Consider the following 21,770-nt stretch of genomic DNA (forward strand, 5'->3'; position numbering starts at 1 on the left):
GAATCATGGGGCCGGGAGTTTGGCCTAGTGGTTAAAGTGCTTGCCTAGCATGCATGAAGACCCGGGTTCGATTCCTCGGTACCACATACATAGAAAAAAGTCGGAAGTGGTGCTGAGGCTCAAGTGGTAGAGCCCTAGCCTTGAGAAAGTCCAAGGACAGTGCTCAGGCCCTGAGCTCAAGCCCAGGACTGGCAAAAAAACAAAAAACAAAAAAAACAAAAAAAAAACAAAAAACAAAAAAAAAAACTATGGAATCAGATTTCTCCCAGTAGGTGTGAAGGAGCTGAGTATGATAAAGAGCAGCTACTTTAATTTCTACTAAGAACCAAATATACTGAAAACAAGCCTAAAGGAGACCCACGGGGACATACAAGGGCCCTGAGGCTGTTCTCAATGGTATGAGTAAACATGGCAGGCAACAAGTGTGGGCAGAGAGGTCAGTGGCGTTGATACTGCAAGTTCCCTTTCTGACGAGTCTCTTCTGTTTCTTAGGAGGCAACTCCAACATCCCCCAAGAGGTGCATGGAAACCCACACACCACCTTCAAGTCTCTGAATGAGCTCAATGTTTGCTGATTCCTGGTGAAATATACTTCTCACAATGTGATGTCTCTGCTATGGCTTTAGCCATCATTAGGTGTGCAGTGCAGTGACGTTAAATGAATTGTCACTGCCAGGTGGACATGGCTATCTTTTCAACAGGAAACTTTAACCCACTCCACAGCAAACCCTTCCATTAGCACTTCTAAAGAAGGACAGGAATGCAAAGCAGGTCATGTCTGGGGTGGAAGATACTTGTGGGGAGAAGAAGGGAGATTGGAGAGGGTGGAGGAGAGTGAGTGAATTTTCTCTGCACACATGTGAAACAGCACAATGAGATTTCTTTGGGAAAAGAGAGAGAGATGCAGGGGTGAGTTTGATCAAGATATATAGACATAGCTGAGTGAAACCTCCTATACAACTAATTGATGCTAATAAAATGAGAAAAATGATTTTTTTTAAAAAAAGAAGCTTCTGCAAAAGTGCAAGGCCTATGTACCAGTGATCATATAAAATACTATGTATTGAAATGAACTCCAGGGAGTGGAAACAGGAGGGTTTTTTCCTTGGTTGCTGATTTCATGTTCTTTTCTTTTTGTCTCACTTGTTCATGTATCTGTCTTTGGGAGTGTTAGGGAGACACAGAAATGGAGGGACAAAGGGCAAACAAATGCAGCTGTACATTGTGTTCAAAGTGAACTATACAACTGTGGGTAAGAATGGGAGGGGAAAACTGGGAGAGAGTAAGTCCAAAAAGAATTGTACTCATTTTCTGACTTAATAACTATAACCCTTCTGTACATCACCTTTATAAGATGCATATATATATGTATATATATATTTTAAAAAAGGTTCCCAGTTCCCTGCCAGCCCCAGCTTTCCTGTGGAGTGCCTTACCGTAGCTGAGCCATATCTCGGCACAGCTCTATGTTGGGTCTCCTGGTACGCTCATCCAGCCTGGTGTGAGCCACCTTCAGAAAGGCTGACTTCTCCTTGATGGCTTTCTTAATGGACTCGATGGTCATTTCTGTCTGGAAGATCTCCTGCAGGATCTGAGGGGAGAAGAAACAACTTCCTGGGGCTTGGTTCTTGTTTCCCTGCCCTGCCCTCAGTTAGCTGCAGGTCAGATTCTCTGAGAACTTGGTATGGGGCTGCTGCCAGCTGAAGCTTGCTCTGGAAAGCTCATCAAAGGTGTCTCTTCCTGAGTATCCTGCAATGCTAGTACCTGAGTAGCTTTCAATCAGCTCAAGTAGTCAATGGCAACTGCTACAATTCAGGGCTTCTCACCTATACCACACCAATCATGAGTAAAGAAGGCAAATGAGAGAATGACAACCTAGATTCATGCCTCAGAACTGGCACACACACACACACACACACACACACACACACACACACACACACGAATGAAAGAAGGAAAGAGAAAGGAAGGGAATCGAAGGGGAGGGGAGGGGAAGAAAGGGGAGGGAAAGAGATGGAGAGACACGGAAAAGTAAGGAAAGGCAGGGAAAGGAATGGAAAGGCAGATCAGGAAAATACAGAGAAAAACAAGACAGCACAAGAAAAGGAAAGACAAGGGGAAAAAAGCAAAGAAGGTTCAATGACAAAGAATTACCTACACAAATAGGAACTCTAAGACTGAGAGTAAAAAGAGCTCCTTATTTATCTTGAAGTATGCCACTTCTGCATGAGCCCACTTTATTACCATTGTTAACCCCTTAGCCTCAGAGCATGTACAAATTTACTTGATCAGGGCCACTTTGAACTATGTAATAGTTTCCTGCCTTTGGTTCTGTATTCCAGAAAAGGGGTCTGAAATGATTGAACAGAAAATATTCCTACCATATGGTCTAATAAGAAACTCATTTCCTAGTTCTATACAGTGATTCATTAAATTTTCATCATAATATTTTTGTTTCCATTAAATACTAAAACACCTTTCCCTACACAGTGCAGTCATTGTGTTCTATAATCAACAAACGCCAATTTAATTTTGACACCTGGCTGCCTGAAATAAATATCATACTTTGAAGCAGTTTTAATTTTTCTTACATAGCCTGGCCAAGCAATCCTGTGCCTCTTGGCGCCTTTCTAGGGGTGGTGAGAGTTTCTGTGGTCCTGGAGGGACCCCACCCCCACCCCCTTAGCCCTGTCAGCCCAGCATACTCCGGCTATGGCTGATTTACCTTTCCTAAGTGGACCTGAATCTTGCTCTTAGCTTCTCCAATCTCAGCGATGCGCTTGGTGAAGAACCAGTTCACTTTATTGAACTGATTCCACATCTCATTGGTGGTCACAGTCAACAAAGTTTCAGTCTCTTCTCTCATCCTGGCAGAGGCCGCCCGTTCATTCTGGGAGCGGAGAATGTTGTCATCTGTAAATTTGGCCCAGGACTCAGGCACAGAGATCCTGAAATCAAGGAAGAAGAATCAGGCAGTGGAGAGGATTCAGCCTCCAGTATGGTAGGCACTGGGCCACCTCTCATTCAGTGAAAGAGCTCCCCACTTCCCCGGAGGCCCTGATTCATCCGAGCAAAGACTATTATTGTAAACAACTCGCAATTGGTGCTTATGGTGTTGCAAACCTGATTCAAAGCATACACTATAACTATTCAGCTATTTTTCCCAAGTGGGGGGAAAGGAACTACTGAAGTATATATAAGCATGGAGGGTCATCACAAAAGTGTCCAAGTAGCCCAAATCGAGTTAAGAAAAAATATCCAACCTCAGGAGCTGCAACAGAGAGCAACTTCAGAAGGCAATAATACCCTACAAACCCTCATCAGAGGAGGGAAGAATAAAGAGAAAGAATGGTCTGTGGCAGCTCTGGTGAGACAGGCTTTGGGTGTTTCTCATCCTTCCCATAGGGATATTGAAATGGCCCAATCTGGATGGAGGGTGAAAAGAGAACCCAAAGCAAGGGATTGTAGAAATTCTTCCTAAGGAAAAGTACATTTCAAGGAGGACACAGCAGTGTGTCCATTCGAGTCATATGTACCGGCCCCTGGAAATAGGGAACCACCTCAATGTTCAAAAGTAAAGGATTACTTGCAAGACATGTGAAAAGTAATCTACGTAGCATGCAAACTCATGAATGTTTAGTCCATGAGTACCTACTTAGTAATTCACAAACAACGCCCTGTGTCACAATGCTCTGTGTACAATACCATTACTGAAAACCATGAAGCCATGTCTATATACGGTGGGTCTGCTCGGGAGCCAGCTGCTCACATCTGTAATTCTAGGCTGCTTGGGACACAGATCTGCAGGATCAAAACTTGAAGCCAGCTAGGGAAGCAGAGTCCAGGAAATTCCACTGCAATTCGCCAGCAAACAACAACAACAACAACAAAAAAAAACAGACTAGAGGCATGGTACATTTGGTAGAGTATCAATTGTGAGAAACATAGCCAGACAAAAGCACATAGCCCTGAGTTCAAACTCCAGGCCCAAAAAGGATAAAGCCCTTAAAACATATGAATGCTTTCATTTCAGAAGGGAAAGGAAAGGAAATGAGTCCCAGAGGCTTTGCATGCTAGATGACCGCCTTGTTGAGCTACAGCCCTCTCTGTACTGATGTCCTACTGGAGTATGTGAATTAATTCTTGGGGTATTGAGTTAGCTTCCCTCCCCCCACATAAAAAGAAAACCTACCTCTCTTTTCTCTTCAGCAGACTTCACCCTTTCAGTAGACTTCTACTCTTTCCTAGAAAACCCTTCCCCAGGAATTAACTTCTTTGAACTTCTCAGCTTCCACAACCACAGGCTAAATAAATCTCTGTTCTTTATAAATCACCCAGGCTGAGTTATTCTGTCATAGCCACATCAGCTGACCTCAGACCACCTGGTTACTGCCTCGCTTGTGCCTGACTTACGTAGCATCAATGTTCTCCACGCCTCGGAAAAAGCCGATGCCTTCCGAAGTGTTGCGAAGGTGGTGGCACTTGTCGTCTATCCTGTAGGCCATTTGTTTGTCACTCAGGTCCTTCTCCAGCTCGTGCTGGGCACCTCTGCTCGAGCTGCAGAATGGGGTAAAGAGGTTTCACACTCAGGCAACAATCTCCTATAAGGAAAGGGGGTGGAGGGGATGCTGTTTTAAGGAGAGACCCCTCTCCTCATGCTTCTCTCATCTCCTCTTTCACATGGTGTTCAACTGGCTATTCAATGGAGATAGATAGCTACACTTGGATCTCACAAGCCCCCAACCCTGCTCTGAGCACGCTTCCCCCTTCTTCTCCAGGTAGATGGTGTACATAAACCTAACCCACCCCACCTATCCAGACAGGAGGCTGCTTTATGACTGGCCATGTCTGTGCCTTTCTTTCCTCCAGCCCTTTCTCCATGTTCTCTTCTCTGTTCTTTGGGTCTAATGTCCCCAGAGGCACTCACACCCAGGCCTCCCTCTAGCCACTCACTGAGAAACTCACTTAGTCTTGCAGCAAAGACATTTACCAGCAGGACCAAAATGAACCTTCAAGACAGGAATTAAAGAGTGCTTAACTAGTGACCATTCTGGCTCTTTTCCCCTCAGGTCTTTTACTGAGGAGGAGGAGATGCTAAGTGAGCTCTGAGGTGCCTGTCAGGCAGAGAGGGGAATCCACAATTCACTCTCAGAGTCATGGGTCCACGATGAGGGATAGGTGTGTGATGAGAGGGAGGGGGAGAGGAGGACGGATAAGTCATAGATTTGCTCATGACATAAATCATCCAGCAGATACGTTGAGTGCCTGCATTCTTCCAGGCCCAGCTCTGCAAGTCCCAGATGCATCAACAGACAAGACAGAAACTTCTCTGAGGACTTTCTGGTCTCCTGGGCTGAGGCAGACAATACACATCACAAACAGGCAGTTCTTGTGGCTAGAAGAACAATAAAATTAAACAAAAAGCAGGAACCAGAGGTCTCAGAGTGGGAGTTATGACCTGACATGGCTTCATTCAAGGCTGGTGCTCTACCACTGAAACCACTGCTCCACTGCTGAATGTTTGGCTGTTGTTAATTGGAGAAAAGAGCCTCAGGGAGTTTCCTGCCCACACTGGCTTTGAACCATGATCCTCAGATCTTAGTTTCCTGAGTAGCTAGGATTGTAGGTGTGAGTCACTGGCACCCAGTTCAGAATTATTTCTTTCACATAGAAATTTAAAGCAAATCTTCCAATGACTCCTCTTAACCTTGAACTGGAGATTGCATGTGTATGTCCTAATGGGAAGCTAAGAGAAATGTCCAAGGCAGGTGGGAGGTTTAGTGCAGTAGTAGATTTTCAGTTATATAGAGAGGTAAACTCTTACGCAAGTTGAGCAATAGCTTTATCCAAGTGCAACTTCATTCTCTCTTGGCAGCACAGAATAGTATCAAGTTCCTACTCAATTAAGACAAAGAAGAAAACATTAATATTTTCATTACTGAGGAGACCATCCAGAGTCAGCAATGGACAACTCTTCGATGAAGGAAAATTTGGCTTCTAGGAAAATCAAAGTTAAGGAAGAAAATATTTTTGCAGTTTATCGAACCGTCGAGCTCATATTATAATCCCACATGATATTATAATATTATGCTGACATTCATTTCTTATTGGACTATAGCAAAGTGTATTAACATCTGGAGACATGGCAACAATTTTAGGGACTTACTTTGTCCTATGACCTTAAACAACACTCCTTTGAACATTATTATTTATTGAGATTTTAATAAATATGTCTGAAGTATGCCTGTATCGAGGCTTTGTCAAGAACAGTCATATCATTCTTTTTTTAAAAATAATTTTTTATTTTGATTAATAGAAGGGTTACATTATATTCACCAGATAGAAGGTGCATAACTTCACAAACATTGATACCCTTTCTCATGACATGGTCCCAATTTCCCTCCCACCCTCCCCCCACTTATCTTGATTCCCCCCTTCCCTATCCAATTTCAAATAACCAATTAAGCACATATAAAATATATCAGATAACAAGGTGAAAAATGAGATATGAGATAACCAAGGGATGGCAAAAGAGATGAGCGATAACATAGTACATTAAGGACAACTATCACTCATTCTATGGCTTTTGTTTCCTTATCCTGGAGGTCCTTACATTTAGTGTCGTACTGTTTGGCCTAATGTCTCTAGATTTTGTTCTATTGTAAATCTCTGCTAGGAGAGCCCAAGGTTTCTACTGATTATGACAAATGAGGGAGACTATTGGGCCTATGTTCCTTTGAGTCTGACTTACTTCACTTAATATGATTTTTTCTGTCTTTCCATTTCCTAACAAATGGGGTGATGTCATTCTTTCTGACAGCACCACAGAATTCCATTGTGTACAAATACCACATCTTGTTGATCCACTCATCAACTGAGGGGCATCTAGGTTGGTTCCATATCTTTGCTATGGTGAATAGTGCTGCAATGAACATTGTTGTGCTAGTGGATTTAGTATGCCCTTGTTTCTGGATGGTTGGGTAAATGCCAAGTAGTGGAATTGCTGGGTCATAGGGGAGCTCTATATTTAGTCTTTTGAGGAATTGCCACACTGCTTTCCATAGTGGTTGAACGAGTTTGCACTCCCACCAACAATGTAGTAGTGATCTCTCCTGGTCACATCCCCTCCAGCATCTGTTATTAGATTTCTTGATCCTGGCCATTCTAACTGGAGTCAGGTGGAATCTTAGAGTTGTTTTGATTTGCATTTCTTTTACGACCAGAAATGTTGAGCATTTCTTCATGTGTCTATAGGCCATTTTTGTTTCTTCTTCAGAGAAGACTCTAAGTCTTTGGCCCATGTTTTAATGGGATGGTTGTTACTTTGGAGATTAGTTTTGGAGTGATTCAATTTTTTGAGCTGTTGATATATTTTAGATATGAGGCCTTTGTCCAATGTATGGTTAGTGAAGATCTTCTCCCACTCTGTAGGCTTCCTATTTAATTTACTAGCTATGTCCTTTGCCCTACAGAAGCTCTGTAGTTTAATGCAGTCCCACTTATCCAGCCTTTCTCTGATTTGTTGTGATTCTTGGTCCTTATTGAGAAAGTTTCGACCTGTGCCAAGGAGGCCTAGTGTGTCTCCTATTCCTTCTTGTAAAGTTTTCAGTGTGTCGGATTTTACCTTGAGGTCTTTGATCCATTTGGAGTTAATTCTAGTGCAGAGTGACAAAGAAGGACCCAACTTTAGTTTTCTGCAGGTGCTTAACCAGTTCTGCCAGCACCACTTGTTGAAGAGGCTGTCTTTTTTCCATTCTGTTTTGGCTCCCTTGTCAAAGATTAGGTGGCCATAGGTCTGTGGTTTAATATCTGGGTCCTCAGTTCTGGGTCCTCAGGTCTTCAGGCCTGAAGAACAGTCATATCATTCTTGAGAGCCTCTACCATTGTCATAAGCCTTTGCCAACATGATAGAACCTTCCAGAACAACACATAGCCTACTTGCCTGCATCTGAAGGCTGGCAGGGATGAATCCAGCTGTGTGTGTGTGTGTGTGTGTGTGTGTGTGTGTGTGTGTGTGTGTGTGTGTGAATTGACTCTGAATTTTTTTTTGTGAACCATCTCTTTACATTGTCTATTTTTTTCTGTTACTTGTTTCCTATTAATTTTATGATTTCTTAACATATTTAAAATTCAATCCTATCCCACTAGGTATGTTAAAAATGTATTTAACTACTTTGACCCTTGCCTTGGTATTTTATGCATGGTATTTTTCTTTGGTTGTGTGTGTGTGTGTGTGTGTGTGTGTGTGTGTGTGTGTGTGTGTGTTTCCCCTGATACCAAGATTGGAAATCAGGACTTCATACTTGCTCAGCTCACTTGCTCACAGCTGTCACTTGACCACTTCAACCATGCTTCCAACTTTTTACTGGTAAATTGGAGACAAGTGTCTTACAGATTTTCCTGCTCAGGCTGGCCTGGAACCTCAGTCTACCAGATCTGAGCTAGGGTTGCAGCACCAGGCTTTACAGTTTGGGTTTTTTTTTTTTAGTAGAAATATTCATGGTTTCTATGGTGTCAAAATCTATCAAATCTACCTTTTTGATTTCCACCTTTCTTAGTTTTGTTATGAAGTCTTTCTTACAATGTGCCTATGTAGTTGTGGCCTTTTATTGAATTAGTTATAAAAATATTGACTATGCCCATCATAAGAGCCCTGATCTATTTTTAAATACTCTTAATGATTAAAAAATGAGTTAAATCCCCCCAACTGTGGCTACTGAGACTTCTCACACAGTCTCATCAAAGATTGGGCATCAGTATTAGGTTGTTTTGTATTGTTCAATTTCTCTCTGTCTCCACTACTTGAGGAGGGGGTGCACACATGTGCATGCATGTGTTTGTGTCTTAGTGACATATTAGCACAGGATGCATGGAGGCTTGTGTAGAAAGTATCATATAGTAAACTTCAGTGTATTTTATGTAATGTGGCATCTGTTTTTAATATACAAGATACATATGGAAAATTCCTGGGGATATTTTTCTTTACTGGGAAATGCATTTAATGAGGGGTGTGTGTGTGTGTGTGTGTGTGTGTGTGTGTGTGTGTGTGTGTGTGTGTGTGTGCTGGCTCTGGGGTCTGAACTCAGGGCCTGGGCCCTGTTCCTGTGCTTTTCTGCTCAAGGCTAGCACACTACTACTGTGTCACAGCTCCACTTCGAGCTTTTCTGGTGGTTGGATAGAGTTGAGTCTCTCAGACTTGCCCTGGGCTGGCTTCAAACCTGGATCCTCAGATCTCAGCCTCCTGAGTAGCTAGGATTACAGGCATGAGCTTCTAATACCCAGCCAGTAAGATTTTTTTAAAGCCCTGACTGATAATTTTTAACTATAAATTTATAATGAGTGACAGATGACTGGAGGCAGAAAGGTTTGTAAGAACAGGAAAAGTCTAAAACAAAGAATTTCTAGAGGTGTCTTCAATGAGTACATATCTACCTATGTATATTTCTGCATTGTAATGGCTTTGAAAACCTGAAGCAGAAGGAATTACAGGGCCAAGCTGTCCTCACCTTTGAGAAGAGCAAAGCTTACAGAAGGCAGGGGTGTCGGGGTTCTGGATCCAGATCTATATAATATACACATATATAATATATGTATATCTGTATATATATGTATATATCATATACATACTATATGTGTATACACATACACACATGCATGCATATATATACATATATATGTACATACATGCATGAGTGACAGGGTATATCCAGTATCTAAATTTTTCAGCAGTATCCAAAAGCACCCTCCTTAAATGAATTACAGGTTTGGTTTTTGGGGTTTTTTTTTTTGAATGCCAGCCCTTACACTTTCTAGGCAGACATTCTACCTGCAAGTGTTTTTGCTTTAGTTATTTTTTAGGCTAGGGTTTCACAAATATTCCTGATCCTTCTATTTATACTTCCTGTGTAGCTGGAATGAAAAGCAGATACTATTATCCCAGGCTTACTGGTTGAGATGAGGGTTTTGCTAACCTTCTGCCTGGACTAGTCTTGAATCCTCAAATCTCAGCCTTCTGAGTAGCTGTGATTACAGATGTGAGCCACCACCAGCACCAGCTATGCCTTCCCCCTTGGTTTCCCATGTTTCATTCTTTACCCCTCATCAGCTGATAGACAAGTGGGTTGTTTGCACTCATGGCCTGCTCTGGAGGATGTTGCTATAAACATTCCTGTAGTGTGTGTGTTAGCAGATGGCTTCTTCTCTCTGTGGCTATACACCTGGAAGTAGGATGAATGGATCCGATGATAACTGTGGGTTTAATCGTTTTCCAGAGCAGCTGCCCCTTTTCCATTCCCACCACAGTGTGTGAGGCCAGACTCTTCCAAATTCCCACTCATTATGTTCTGTTTTCCATTCCACAGGCCAAGGACTCACTATTTCATTGGGATATCCATTTACTAACGGTCTGTCATGGCAAGTATTTTTTCATATGTCCATTGCATATCATCCTTGAAGAACTGTTGATTTAGACCATTTGTCTGTATTTAAAGTGGGTTGCTTACCTTTCTTTAAAAAAATTATAGTAGGGAGCAGGGTACCAGGGGGTTCATGCCTGTAATCCTTGCTACTCAGAAGGCTGAACTCTCTCTGAGGACCACAGTTCGAAGCCAGCCGGAGCAAGAAAGCCTGTCAGACTCTTGCTTACAATTAATCACCAAAAGGCCAGAAGTAGTACTGTGGCTAAGTGGTAGAGCACTAGGCTTGAGCATAAAAGCACAGGGTCCAGGCTCTGAGTTCAGGACCATTACAGAAAAAAAAAAAAACTAAAGAAGATTTTGCCTTCACTTTGCTGATGGTGTTGAAGTAGCAAATTTTCCATTGCAATGCTATCCAGGTCATCCGTTTTCTTTGGTTGTTTGTGCCTTTGGGTTGTTTGTGTCCTATCTAAGAAATTGTCACCAACTCCAATGTGACAAATCTTTTTGTGTGTGTATGTTTTTCCTCTAAGAGATTTTCCACTTGACCTCTCATATCAAAATCTCTGATCCATCTGTTTTGTGTGCTTGAACTAAGGGCCCCACACTCTCACTTGTCTTTTCACACTCAAGGCTGGTACACTACCACTTGAGCCAGTGTGCCACTTCTGGCTGTTTTGCTGGTTAGCAGGAGTTAAGTCTCACAGACTTTTCTGCCCAGCCTCCAGTTTTCTTTTTTGACACATTGCTATGCAATATTCTAAACACATCTGTTTGAAGAAATCATCCATTTGCCATTGAATCATCTTGGCTACCATGTCAAAGATTCAAGGATGATTGGTTAAGGTGAGCGTTTATTTCTCAGTCCTCACATCTGGTCCATGCACTGTCTTATATACTTAGGTTCACATTAAGTTTGTCATTTGGGAAGTTTGAGCCCACTGACTTTATTCTTTTTCATTATTATTTTGGCTCTTCTGCATCCCTTACATTCCTATGTGAAATTTGGGAGGCAGTAACTAATTTCCAAAAATTGTGTCTAGTCTCTCCATCAGTTTGGAAAGTTATTACCGTCTTGGCATAATTAAGTTTTCCACATTGTAAACATGGTATGCCCATTTATTTTCATCATATTTCATTTTTTTCAAGTCTCACATCTTTGAGGTAGAGGATCTTAATGTTACCTGTTTATTATCAGGGGACTCAGGTGTGGTGGCCTAGCCCTGTAATTCTAGCTATTCAGAAGGCAGAGATAAGGAGGATCACAGATCAAGGAAAGCCCAGGAAAAATAGTTGGCAAGACTCTATCTAAACAAACAAGCCATATATCATGGTGTGTCTAGCAATCTAGTTATTTCAGGAAGTGTAAGTCAAAAAAAATAAAACACAAACAAAACAAGACAAAAAATACCCCACAAAAATCTAATGCAAAAAAGTGGCATGAGTATGCCTCAAGTGGCAGAGTTCCTAATTAGCAAACTTAAGGCCTGAGTCCAAAACCCCTATATAAATGAACAAATAAGTAAATATTTTTTTTAAATAATAGCACTTCCCAATGTAGAAGGCTGTATCATCATTTTAAAAATCATCTGAAAGGAGTATCCAGTGACAAGGAAAAATTGACCACATTAAAATGTTAAGACAGCACGGTTCGAATCCATGAATACAGTATGGTTCTAATCTTGAAGACATGCCTCTGTGTTGTGGTTTATTTTTGTCAGCTGTGGGACTTCCACTCAGGGCCAGGACACCGTCCCTGAGCTCTTTGCTCAAGGCTAGCACTCCACCACTTTGAGCCACAGCCCCACTTCCAGCTTTTTCTGCTGGAGATAAGAGTCTCATAGACTGTCCTGCCTGGGTTGGCTTCAAACCATAGTCCTCAAATCTCAGTCTCCTGAGTAGCTAGGATTACAGGCATGAACCACCAGTGCCTGGTGTCTCTGTGTATTATTGTGTGGGATGGCTGTTATCAGAGGAAATGTAGTAAAATGACTTAAATATTCCAAAGTCGACACTAATTTCTGCCAAATGGAGCTAAAAGCTCCATTCCTCGGTTCTTTTCTGTATTTTGCTATTTCTCAATACATGTATAACATACTTTGTAAGTGCTAGATGGGCTAAGCCTTTATTTAGAAGTAACTTTGTTACTTCATTTGTATCTCTGTACCTTAAGCCTGTTTACAACAGTGCTGCTGTTGTTATCAGTTTGTTTTTGCCATACTTACCATCAACAATTCTCTTTCAACATCATCATGAACTAGATCAACTCCCATTCTCTTCTCTCGATGAAATAGACATTCTCGGGTAACCTAAATAACACACCCAAAGTGACAGAATATATTAATACCAATTGATCTCAATCCGTGCCCAGCAGTTCTTGTTTCAAAAGTAGCCCAACATCTGGGCACGAGTGGCTCATGCCTGTAATCCTCTCTACTCAGGAAGCCAAAATCTAGAGTATATGGTTTCAGGCCAACCTAGACAGAAACATCTGCAAGATTCTATCCCTGAGTAGCCAGCAAAATGCAGGAGTGGAGGCATGATTCAAATGGTAAGGCACCAGCTGAGTGAAAAGGCCATGCTAAGGTAAGTACCTGAGCAGTAAGGTGAACTCTAGTACAAAAAAAAGTCAACAAATACTCCCAATGTCAATTCTTCAAGCCATCCTGTGGGAATCAAGCATGAAAAGACAGTCAGAACTCAATAATTCTTTGCTGCTAGTTAAAAAGAGAAAGGGGACTTCAAAATAATTTGGGGGAAAATTCTATTTAGGAAAATTGATTTTAAAAAAAGAAGTATCTGACTACTACTTAATCCCCATTAATTAGTTTATGGAAAAATATTTGCCATTAGTTTATTTAAGAGGAATAATTTGATAGTATGAAACATATACTTCAGAATATTATTTCCAAATATTTACTCCTAAAGAAAGGAAGACATGTTTGTCTTTGATACCAGAATGTTTGTGGAGCCCAAAATCCAAGTGACCATTGTTTAAAGAATAATTTCTTACCTACCTGATTGCAAAAATAATATGCTTTGATCCACTAAGGATAAAAATATTGAGAATAGGATTTAATTATAATCCTATCAGTGTTTCATTCATGAATTTTTAAACAAACTGCAGTCTACAGTGTCCTTATAATTTTATACTATAATTTAAAGATTATATATTAAATAGTAGAGCCAGATTATAATATATTTTTGAGACAGAGAATATTAATGACTCCAATGAAAAACATGAAATGCTAATGATAAATTAGGTATGAATGAATATTATGTGGCTGTCCAAAAGCTTCCAAAAGTTTTTTAAAAACTATTTCATGGGGGGCTGGGAGTTTGGTCTAATAGTAGAGTGCTTGCCTCTCATGCACAAAGACCAGGGTTCAATTCCCCAGTACCACATACATAGAAAAAAAAAGCCAGAAGTGCTGTGGCCCAAGTGAGATAGATCTAGAGGATCAAAGTTCAAAGCCAGCCTGGGCAGAAAAGTCCACAAGATATCCCCTTCAATTAACCAGCAAAAAAACAACCAGGCTGCAGGCATGGCTTAAGTGGTAGAACATGAGCCATGAGTAAGACAAACTGAGCAAGAGTGTAAAGGGTTCGAATTGAAACCCCAGGTGCCAGGATATACACACACAAAAATAACATATATACAGCTTCTAAAATAATTTGTTTGGTTTGCACATCCTCATATATGGAATGTGTTCTTTCAATAGTGAGAGGCAGAATGGGTTTGGAGATACCATGGATCAGAGATGGCATGAACCCACTCCAAAGCCCGGGCACAATGCATTGAAAAGCTGCATCGGTTACCATGGCAACCGGCCTGTCCTAGGTTCCATTTTTCTACCCAATAAAAATCACTCCAGCTCCTACAGTGGTTCCATTTTTTTCTTAAAATTTACTTCCTAATCTAGCATCCGCAGTGAGCAGAGCCACCCATTTATGAGCTGAGGAGATGGCATTCTACCTGAAAAACTCCATGTGTCCCTTTGGGGTTGGGGGCTGGGGGGAGGGGGCCACGCCTGAAATCCTAGACTAAGATCCAGAGGTTTGTGGTTCAAAGCCCAACCCCAGGCATACAAGCCTGTGAGACTCACATCATCAACATAACCAGCAAAGAGCCAGGCGGACAGCATGGTTCAAATGATAGAGTGCCAGCCTAACAAGCTCCAGTCTCTGAGTTCAACACTCCCTTTCAGATGCAGCCAGAATTCATTCCTTCTTACAATGGTGGCTCTAGACAGTGAATTAAAGATAATGGCAATGTTTTCACTACGAGTGAATCTACTTAAAGGTGTATGGACAAGACGTTGCTGCTAGTGATGTAATAAAGAAGGGTTTGATATATATATATGTATATATATATATATATGTGTGTGTGTGTGTACACACACACACACACACACACACACACACACACACACACACAGAGCACTTGAGAAATCCATTCAGCAGGCCGTGATCAGGGTAGGATATGGCTTCTGTGATCATCCCTCCTCGTTACCTGCAGAGGGGCTTCTGTCTCGGATAAGGTCCTCTCCAGTCGTCTCCGTATATCTGTCAGGGCATTGGTCTCCCCGATCATCTCATCCAACTCGTTAATGATTTCAGACTTCCAAAACGCTAAGTCGTTGACGCGCTCTCCCAGATTCTGCGTGGTGTCCACCTGGGTCTTTCGGATTTGCTGGTATTTCTCCTGAATGAGGCGGGATGTATCCACTCTGAGCTTCTCGGAGTTGTGTCTCGAGGTGTTGGACTCCTGGAAGCTGGCGTAGCTGGACTTGTACCAGTCATCGTGCGTGTATTTGGTGAAGAGCGTGGTCCGGTTGGAGACGAAGGGAAGCATGGAGCACTCGCCCACCCGCTGCGCTCGGGTGCAATAGGAGCCCATAGTCGGGAAGTCAGAGGCCACCCGGTAGTACGTGCTGGGCCTCCAGGGCAGGCTCAACGTGTGGGTCAGGTTGCGATGGGGCAAGATGTCCTTGTTGCTAGATTCCAGGGAAGTGATGGCAGGGAGGAAGTTGATAGGCCCCGGTTTCGCCTGGGCGTAATTAGCCATCAAAGACGTATTGAAAAGATTCATGATGCCCAAATAGGATCTGTAGGTGTCTCCTGTTTGTTTGTTAAGTTAAAGGGAAAAAGCAAAAGAGACAGTCACGTAGATAAAGCTCAGGAAAACATCTCAATGTGGTCAAAGGCCACATTTGACCTCGAATCCCTGCAATGCCACAGAACTCATGGTAGGCATTCGAAGAACTGGCGGTGCGCACACCTTGCCTGATAATGTGAAAATGACCTTTTCATGGCTGTGTCTCTAGAATGTATTAACGCCACCTTCTTCCAACTGGGTGGTTTTTATTCATTAATTAATTGTTTGTTAACTTTTGTGAAGCTAAGGATTGAGCCCAGGGCCTTAAGCTTAATAGGCAAGTGCTCTACTACTTGAACTCTTGTTTATAGTTTTGGTTTGGGTATACTTGAGACCTTCTTGCCTCTGCCTCCCAAGTAATTGGGAATTACAAGTATGCACGAACATATTTGGCTTGAAAGTGTGTGTGTGTGTGTGTGTGTGTGTGTGTGTGTGTGTGTGTGTGTGTGTGTGTTGGTACTAGCACTCTGGTTTGGCATTTTCACTCAAGGCTGGAGCTCTACCACTTGAGCTACCACTCCACTTCTAGTCATTTGCTGGTGAATTAGAAATAAGAGTCTCTTAAATTTGTCTGACCCGGATGGCTTTGAATCTCCATCCTCAGATCTCAGCCCCTATTCCTGAGCTACCATCCCAACCCTAAACAACTATTCTCAGGACTAAAAGAAAGTATAAACCTAGAATTATATATGCAGAAAAAAAATCATTCAAAACAGGATGTAGGCACCGGTAGCTTATGCTTGTAATCCTGGCTAGTTAGGAGGCTGCGATCTGAGGATCATGGTTCAAAGCCAGCCCAGGCAGAAAAGTCTGTTAGACTCTTATCTACAGCAAACCACCTGAAAACCAGAAGTGGAGCTGTAGCTCAAAGTGGTAGAGCTGTAGCCTAGGGCAAAAATTGCTCAGACACAGGGCCCAGGCTCTCAGTTCAAGCCCCCCAACCAACTTTAAGAAAAAAAAAAGAAATGGAAATAAAAATATTTTCAAATCAAAGTCAAAGCAATTCAGCAGCAGCAGTGGATGTGCAGGGAAAGAATTGTTAAAGGGAATGAGCAAGATGGAAACTTGGAACTGTGCAAAGAAACAAGGAATGTCAAAAATGATAAATATGTGTGCTCATATTTTTTTAAAAAAGAACCTTTTCTAAATTTTCAACTCTTACAAAAATAATGGCTTGGAGCAAAACTTTGTAAAATTGTCATGGAGTTTACCAAATAGAAGTAAATTGTTAAGTTGTGGTGGAGGGTTTCAATGAACAGTCACTTTTATTATGATCATCTAAATGAAATAGAGAAATATTTAAATTATCCCATGAGAACTTAAAACTACATGATGTGATCTTCGGAATAGAAGTCCTCAAAAAAAAATGTGAGCTAATGGGTATATCTAAGACCTTTCCAGGAGTGAAAGAGTTTAAATTATTTGATCAATACTCAGATTCAATTTTTCTTTTTTTTTTTTTAACATTTGTCATCTCAGAAATGTTCAGCGGAGTTACTTGTCCATAGCTGAGATGACCTATGATGCAGGCCCCATGGAGAAAATGCAGAAAATGGGAACCTCGCCACTCTGCTAAACAGCAAAGCACTTTCCCCAAGAGCAAAGCTATAACCCTCTTCTCAGTCAATTATTTTGGTTTTAATCAAAATGCTATTGTACATAATAGGTTATGGGGATTACTTCTGAAGAATTTACATGTTTCCTGTCTGAATTTTAACCTCTAATATAATAATTAGCAATTTGGATCATTCACATATACTAAAGCACCTTAATATTTTATAGAAAGGATCCCAGCCTAAACACCAGTAAGTTTTAAAATAACTGACCTGGAATAACCTCTATATATGTTTTTAAAGAGTTCTAAGTAGAAGAAATCCAAGACTGGAGAAAAAATTTAAACTAAAAAGGAGATAAAAGCAAAAGATAAGAGGGATGAAAATAAGATGAAGAAAAAAGCAAAGAGATGCCAAAAGCTCACATCTATTATCCTAGTAACTAAAGAGGCTGAGATCTGAGAATCACCGTCCACAGCCAGCCTAGGCAGAAGAGTTCATGAGATTCTTATCCCCTGTTAACCAATAAAAGGCCAGAGTTCACTGGGCCCTGGAGGTCCATGCCTGTAATCCCAGCTACTCAAGAGGCTGAGAGTTGAAGATCATGGTTCAAAGCCAGCCCAGGCAGGAGGGTCTGTGAGACTCTCATCTCTAATTAATCGCCAGAAAACCAGAACTGGCCCTGCAGCTTAAGTGGTAGAGTGCTATCCATGAGCAAAACAGCTCGGGCACAGTGCCCAGGCCCTGAATTCAACCCCATGGCCAACGAAAACAAAAGCCAGAGCTGGAGTCATGGTTCAAGTAGTGGAACACAAGCCTTGAGTGAAAATCCCAGTGAAATGGCAAGATTTGGAGTACAATCCCCAGTCTTGGCACACACCTACACACACGAATACACACCCACACATAGATAAACAGCTAGATGATTAATATGAATCCAACTATTTTTGCAAGCTACACTTATAACACATGGCCTAAATAATATGACTAAAAGGCATAAGTTGTCATGAGTCTTAAATAGTCATATTAAATCATGTGCTAGCTAGAAAGAAACAAATCTCATTAAATGTAAAAACATGTTATAAATAAAAATGAAAACATATACCATGTAAACACTAACCAAAAGAAAACTGAAATAATTATATTGGAATGTCTACATAATCATTAATATAAACAGGTATCACAAAGACTGACAAAAGTAAATTTGAGGGCAAATCCACAGTTGTGTTACAACCCATATAGTAACAGAGCTGTAGTAATTCAAGGAAAAGTATATTGGTTTATGTAGAATAGTTGAATAATATTAAACCACCAGGACCTAATGCACATCTATGAAAGTATGCCACCCCAAAGGAACACGCATTCTACTCTTAAAGGCACAGAGATGTTTCCCAAGGTTGACCTAACACAGACACAGCACAGGTCTCAATAATCATGAGATATCGAGCTCACACAAAGTACAAACATTTCCTGAATATATCACAGTTAAATTTGAAATCTGTGATGAAAAGCTATAGGAAATAAAACAACACAGCTCTAAATAACTCATAAAAGAAGTAATCATAGGGGCCGGGAGTTTGGCCTAGTGGTTAAAGTGCTTGCCTAGCATGCATGAAGACCGGGGTTCGATTCCTTGACACCACATATATAGAAAAAAAGCCGGAAGTGGTGCTGAGGCTCAAGTGGTAGAGCTCTAGCCTTGAGAAAGTCCAAGGACAGTGCTTAGGCTCTGAGCTCAAGCCCAGGACTGGCCAAAAAAAAAAAAAAAAAAAGAAGTAATCATAGGGGATATTAGCAAATACCTTTCACTAGAGGAGAATAAAAACGGCATAGCAAAATTTGTGTCACATAGGTTATAATGAAAAATATGGGAAAACATATACCGTGTAAACACTAGTCAAAAGAATGCTGAAGTAGTTGTATTAATATTAAGCCAAGTATATTTCAGAACAAGAAGTATCACTATGAGAGATATCAATTGTAGGGAAGGCTATGGCTTTGTATATTTATATTAGAAAATAAGAATGCGCTAAAAATCAATGACCAGTGTTTTCATCCACACAAAAATAAAAGTAAAGAAAACCCAAAGTGCGAGGAAGGAATAAGAAGATAAAATTCTAAGAAATAATTAATAGGCAAATAGGGGGAAACAACAATGAGCCCTATCACTAAAGTAAACGATAGATTTCTCAGAATGAGAAAGGAGAAGAAAACTAGTATTACTAGAAACCAGTAGTAGTGAAATAATGAAACAAACTTACAATAACTTTATGCCAGGAAATTGGACAACATAGATGAAATGAATTAAAAAACCCACAACTTTGAAAACTGACTAGAGACGAGATAGAAAATCTGCCTAATCCTGCTAGTAAAATTAAGCAAATTTAACCTACAGCTTACGATCCTTTCTCAAACATCAGCCTCAGACAAGTTCACTGGTGGATTCTACCAAACTTATAAGAAAGTAATTTCTCTGCTTTTAAAGGCTATAATGTGCTGCACACTAATGGCTGGCCCCTGTCATCTAGAAGATTTGCAAATGTATCTCAATACATATATGACTCAATATATATTGCATATACATAACTATATTGCATATACGTGGCTTCATTTGCTGACATGTACCTTTACAGTGCTTATTCTCTTTGAATTTTCACTCTGCTTCTGAGAGCATGTTCAGTTTTTACCAAGATCATTAAAATGCGATGATCATCTCATACTTGCAAAGCAATGGAATACACTGTTTAGAGAGAGCTCAGTAGCTAAATCTTTGGGGGCGCACGGCAGAGGCGGAGCCCTGTTGGAAGAGCAATGCACTGACAACAGTTTAAGACATTGTGCAAGTTAGGGACTGTGGGAAGGGGGTCCCCACACCCCCTTTCCTGGTGTGTGCATGTGCAAATAATCCCTGAAAAGCATCTAAAGGCAAGGACACAAGGAAGGGGCCTGGGCTTTCACTGGGGGAGGGAGCTGGGCACGCTGTAGGATCTTGGAGCCCTGACTGGTGAAGAGGGGCCCTGTGGGGGTCTCCTGGGGAAGCAGGCAGTAGTGTAGAGGTCACTCACCTATCAGCGGATGACTGTCGAAACGAGTGGGAAGGGGTGGTGAGGGGGAAGGGTCGCAGGCTCCTCACCCACCAGCATCCACTGAGGGTGAGACCAGGACCCCCGCAGGCTGCAGCCCCACCTTTTCCATCTGTGATGTCAACGGCCCCCCGCTGATCACTCAAAGAAGGGCTGGGCTGACTCCCTGTGAGCCAGCCCCTTGTGCCAGCCCAGAGCTGGGCGGTTGCTATGGATGCCGTGGCCCTGGGTAACCGAGGTCCCCAGAGACACATGCGCCCAGGAAGGTGAGGGGAGGAGACAGGTGGGGGGGGACTCTAAATGAGGGGCCAGGAAAAATAATGCCCTGCCTTTTCACCTGTGTTGGAATGTCAAGATGATTGCAAATTAGATGTTAAATGCATTCCACTGGCTTAAAAGTACGCAACAGGGCTTCCCGGAGTTTGGCCTAGTGGTAGAGTGCTTACCTAGCATGCACAAAGACCCGGGTTCGATCCCTAGGTACACATACACAGAAAAAGCCGGAAGTGGTGTTGAGGCTCAAGGACAGTGCTCAGGCCCTGAATTCGAGATACAGGACTGGCAAGAAAACAAAAACTAAACGATTTTCTAGCAGAACTTGGACTTTTGCATGATTTGTGGAAGCCAGTGGATTTTATGTCTCTTGGTTTAAATTTCAAATTACCTAATAGACAACTTTGTTTTCCACGAAATAATTAAATGGATCTTTGTGCTAACACTGGGACTTGAACTCAGTGCTTGGGCACTGCCCGCAGGTATTTTTTTTTTTTGGTTATTGTTTTTTGCTTTTTTGCTCAGGCTGACCCTCTTCTTGAGTCATAGCTCCATTTATGGTTTTCAGTGATTAGTTGGAGATAAGAGTCTTGGACTTTTTCTGCCTTAACTGACTTTGAACCATACTCCTCAGATCTCAGCTCCTGAGTGGCTAGGATTAGAGGTGTGAGCTGTTGGAGTCCAATTTTCAAGAAAAAAAATTAAATCCCTTCTCAAAAGATTTTTCCATGATTATTGAAAGATCTTGTCTTGGTTATCACAATTATGGTTACCATACTATATTGTTTTATATAATGGAATGGAATTATGTATTATGCATTGCTTTTAATAATGTCTTTATTTTACATATGCAATGTGTATTTACTTGTGTTTTTGTGTGTGTGTGTGTGTGTGTCGGTCGTGGGACTTGAACTCTGGGTCTGGGCGCTGTCCTTCAGCTCTTCAGCTCAAGGCTACCACCCTACCCCTTGAGCCGCGCAGTGCCACTTCCAGTTTTCTAGAGATTAATTGGAGATAAGAGTTTCAGGGTCTTTAATGCCCGGGCTGGCTTTGAACCTTGGTCCTCAGATCTCAGCCTCCTGAGTAGCTAAGATTACAGGCGTGAGCCATCGCGCCTGGCTCTTTGTGTTTATAAATGGAATAAATCAGGTTTTCTGTCTCCAGCTGTTCAATCGCACATTTCTTCACCAGCCCTAGAACTTTAGGGACGAGTCTATTTCTGTCCTCTGAGGTCCCTTTATATGGCTCCTGGCCCACCACTAGAGCAGTGCTCAATCAGCCTTTGCCG

At 41.7% G+C, this 21,770-nt stretch overlaps 1 protein-coding gene across 2 annotated transcripts in view; it reads right to left on the minus strand.

Annotated features, from left to right (window-relative positions):
* The window catches only part of Tekt3 (tektin 3), a 55,190-nt gene extending 34,893 nt beyond the window's left edge, over positions 1 to 20,297 (minus strand). For both annotated transcript variants that reach the window (XM_090351582.1, XM_090351581.1), the window contains exons 1-7: positions 20,192 to 20,297; positions 14,929 to 15,536; positions 12,641 to 12,724; positions 5,825 to 5,895; positions 4,414 to 4,557; positions 2,726 to 2,948; positions 1,437 to 1,591 (exon numbers count right to left, since the gene is read on the minus strand). In XM_090351582.1, coding sequence (XP_090207708.1) covers positions 1,437 to 1,591; positions 2,726 to 2,948; positions 4,414 to 4,557; positions 5,825 to 5,895; positions 12,641 to 12,724; positions 14,929 to 15,507 — 1,256 coding nt within the window. In that variant the 5' untranslated portion in view covers positions 15,508 to 15,536; positions 20,192 to 20,297. The remainder of the gene's footprint in view (positions 1 to 1,436; positions 1,592 to 2,725; positions 2,949 to 4,413; positions 4,558 to 5,824; positions 5,896 to 12,640; positions 12,725 to 14,928; positions 15,537 to 20,191) is intronic.
* Between the last annotated feature and the right edge of the window lie 1,473 nt (positions 20,298 to 21,770).

This window comes from Megascapheus bottae, chromosome 17 (genome assembly GCF_031878675.1).
Source record: "Megascapheus bottae isolate mThoBot1 chromosome 17, mThoBot2.hap1, whole genome shotgun sequence".
Lineage (NCBI taxonomy): Eukaryota > Metazoa > Chordata > Mammalia > Rodentia > Geomyidae > Megascapheus > Megascapheus bottae.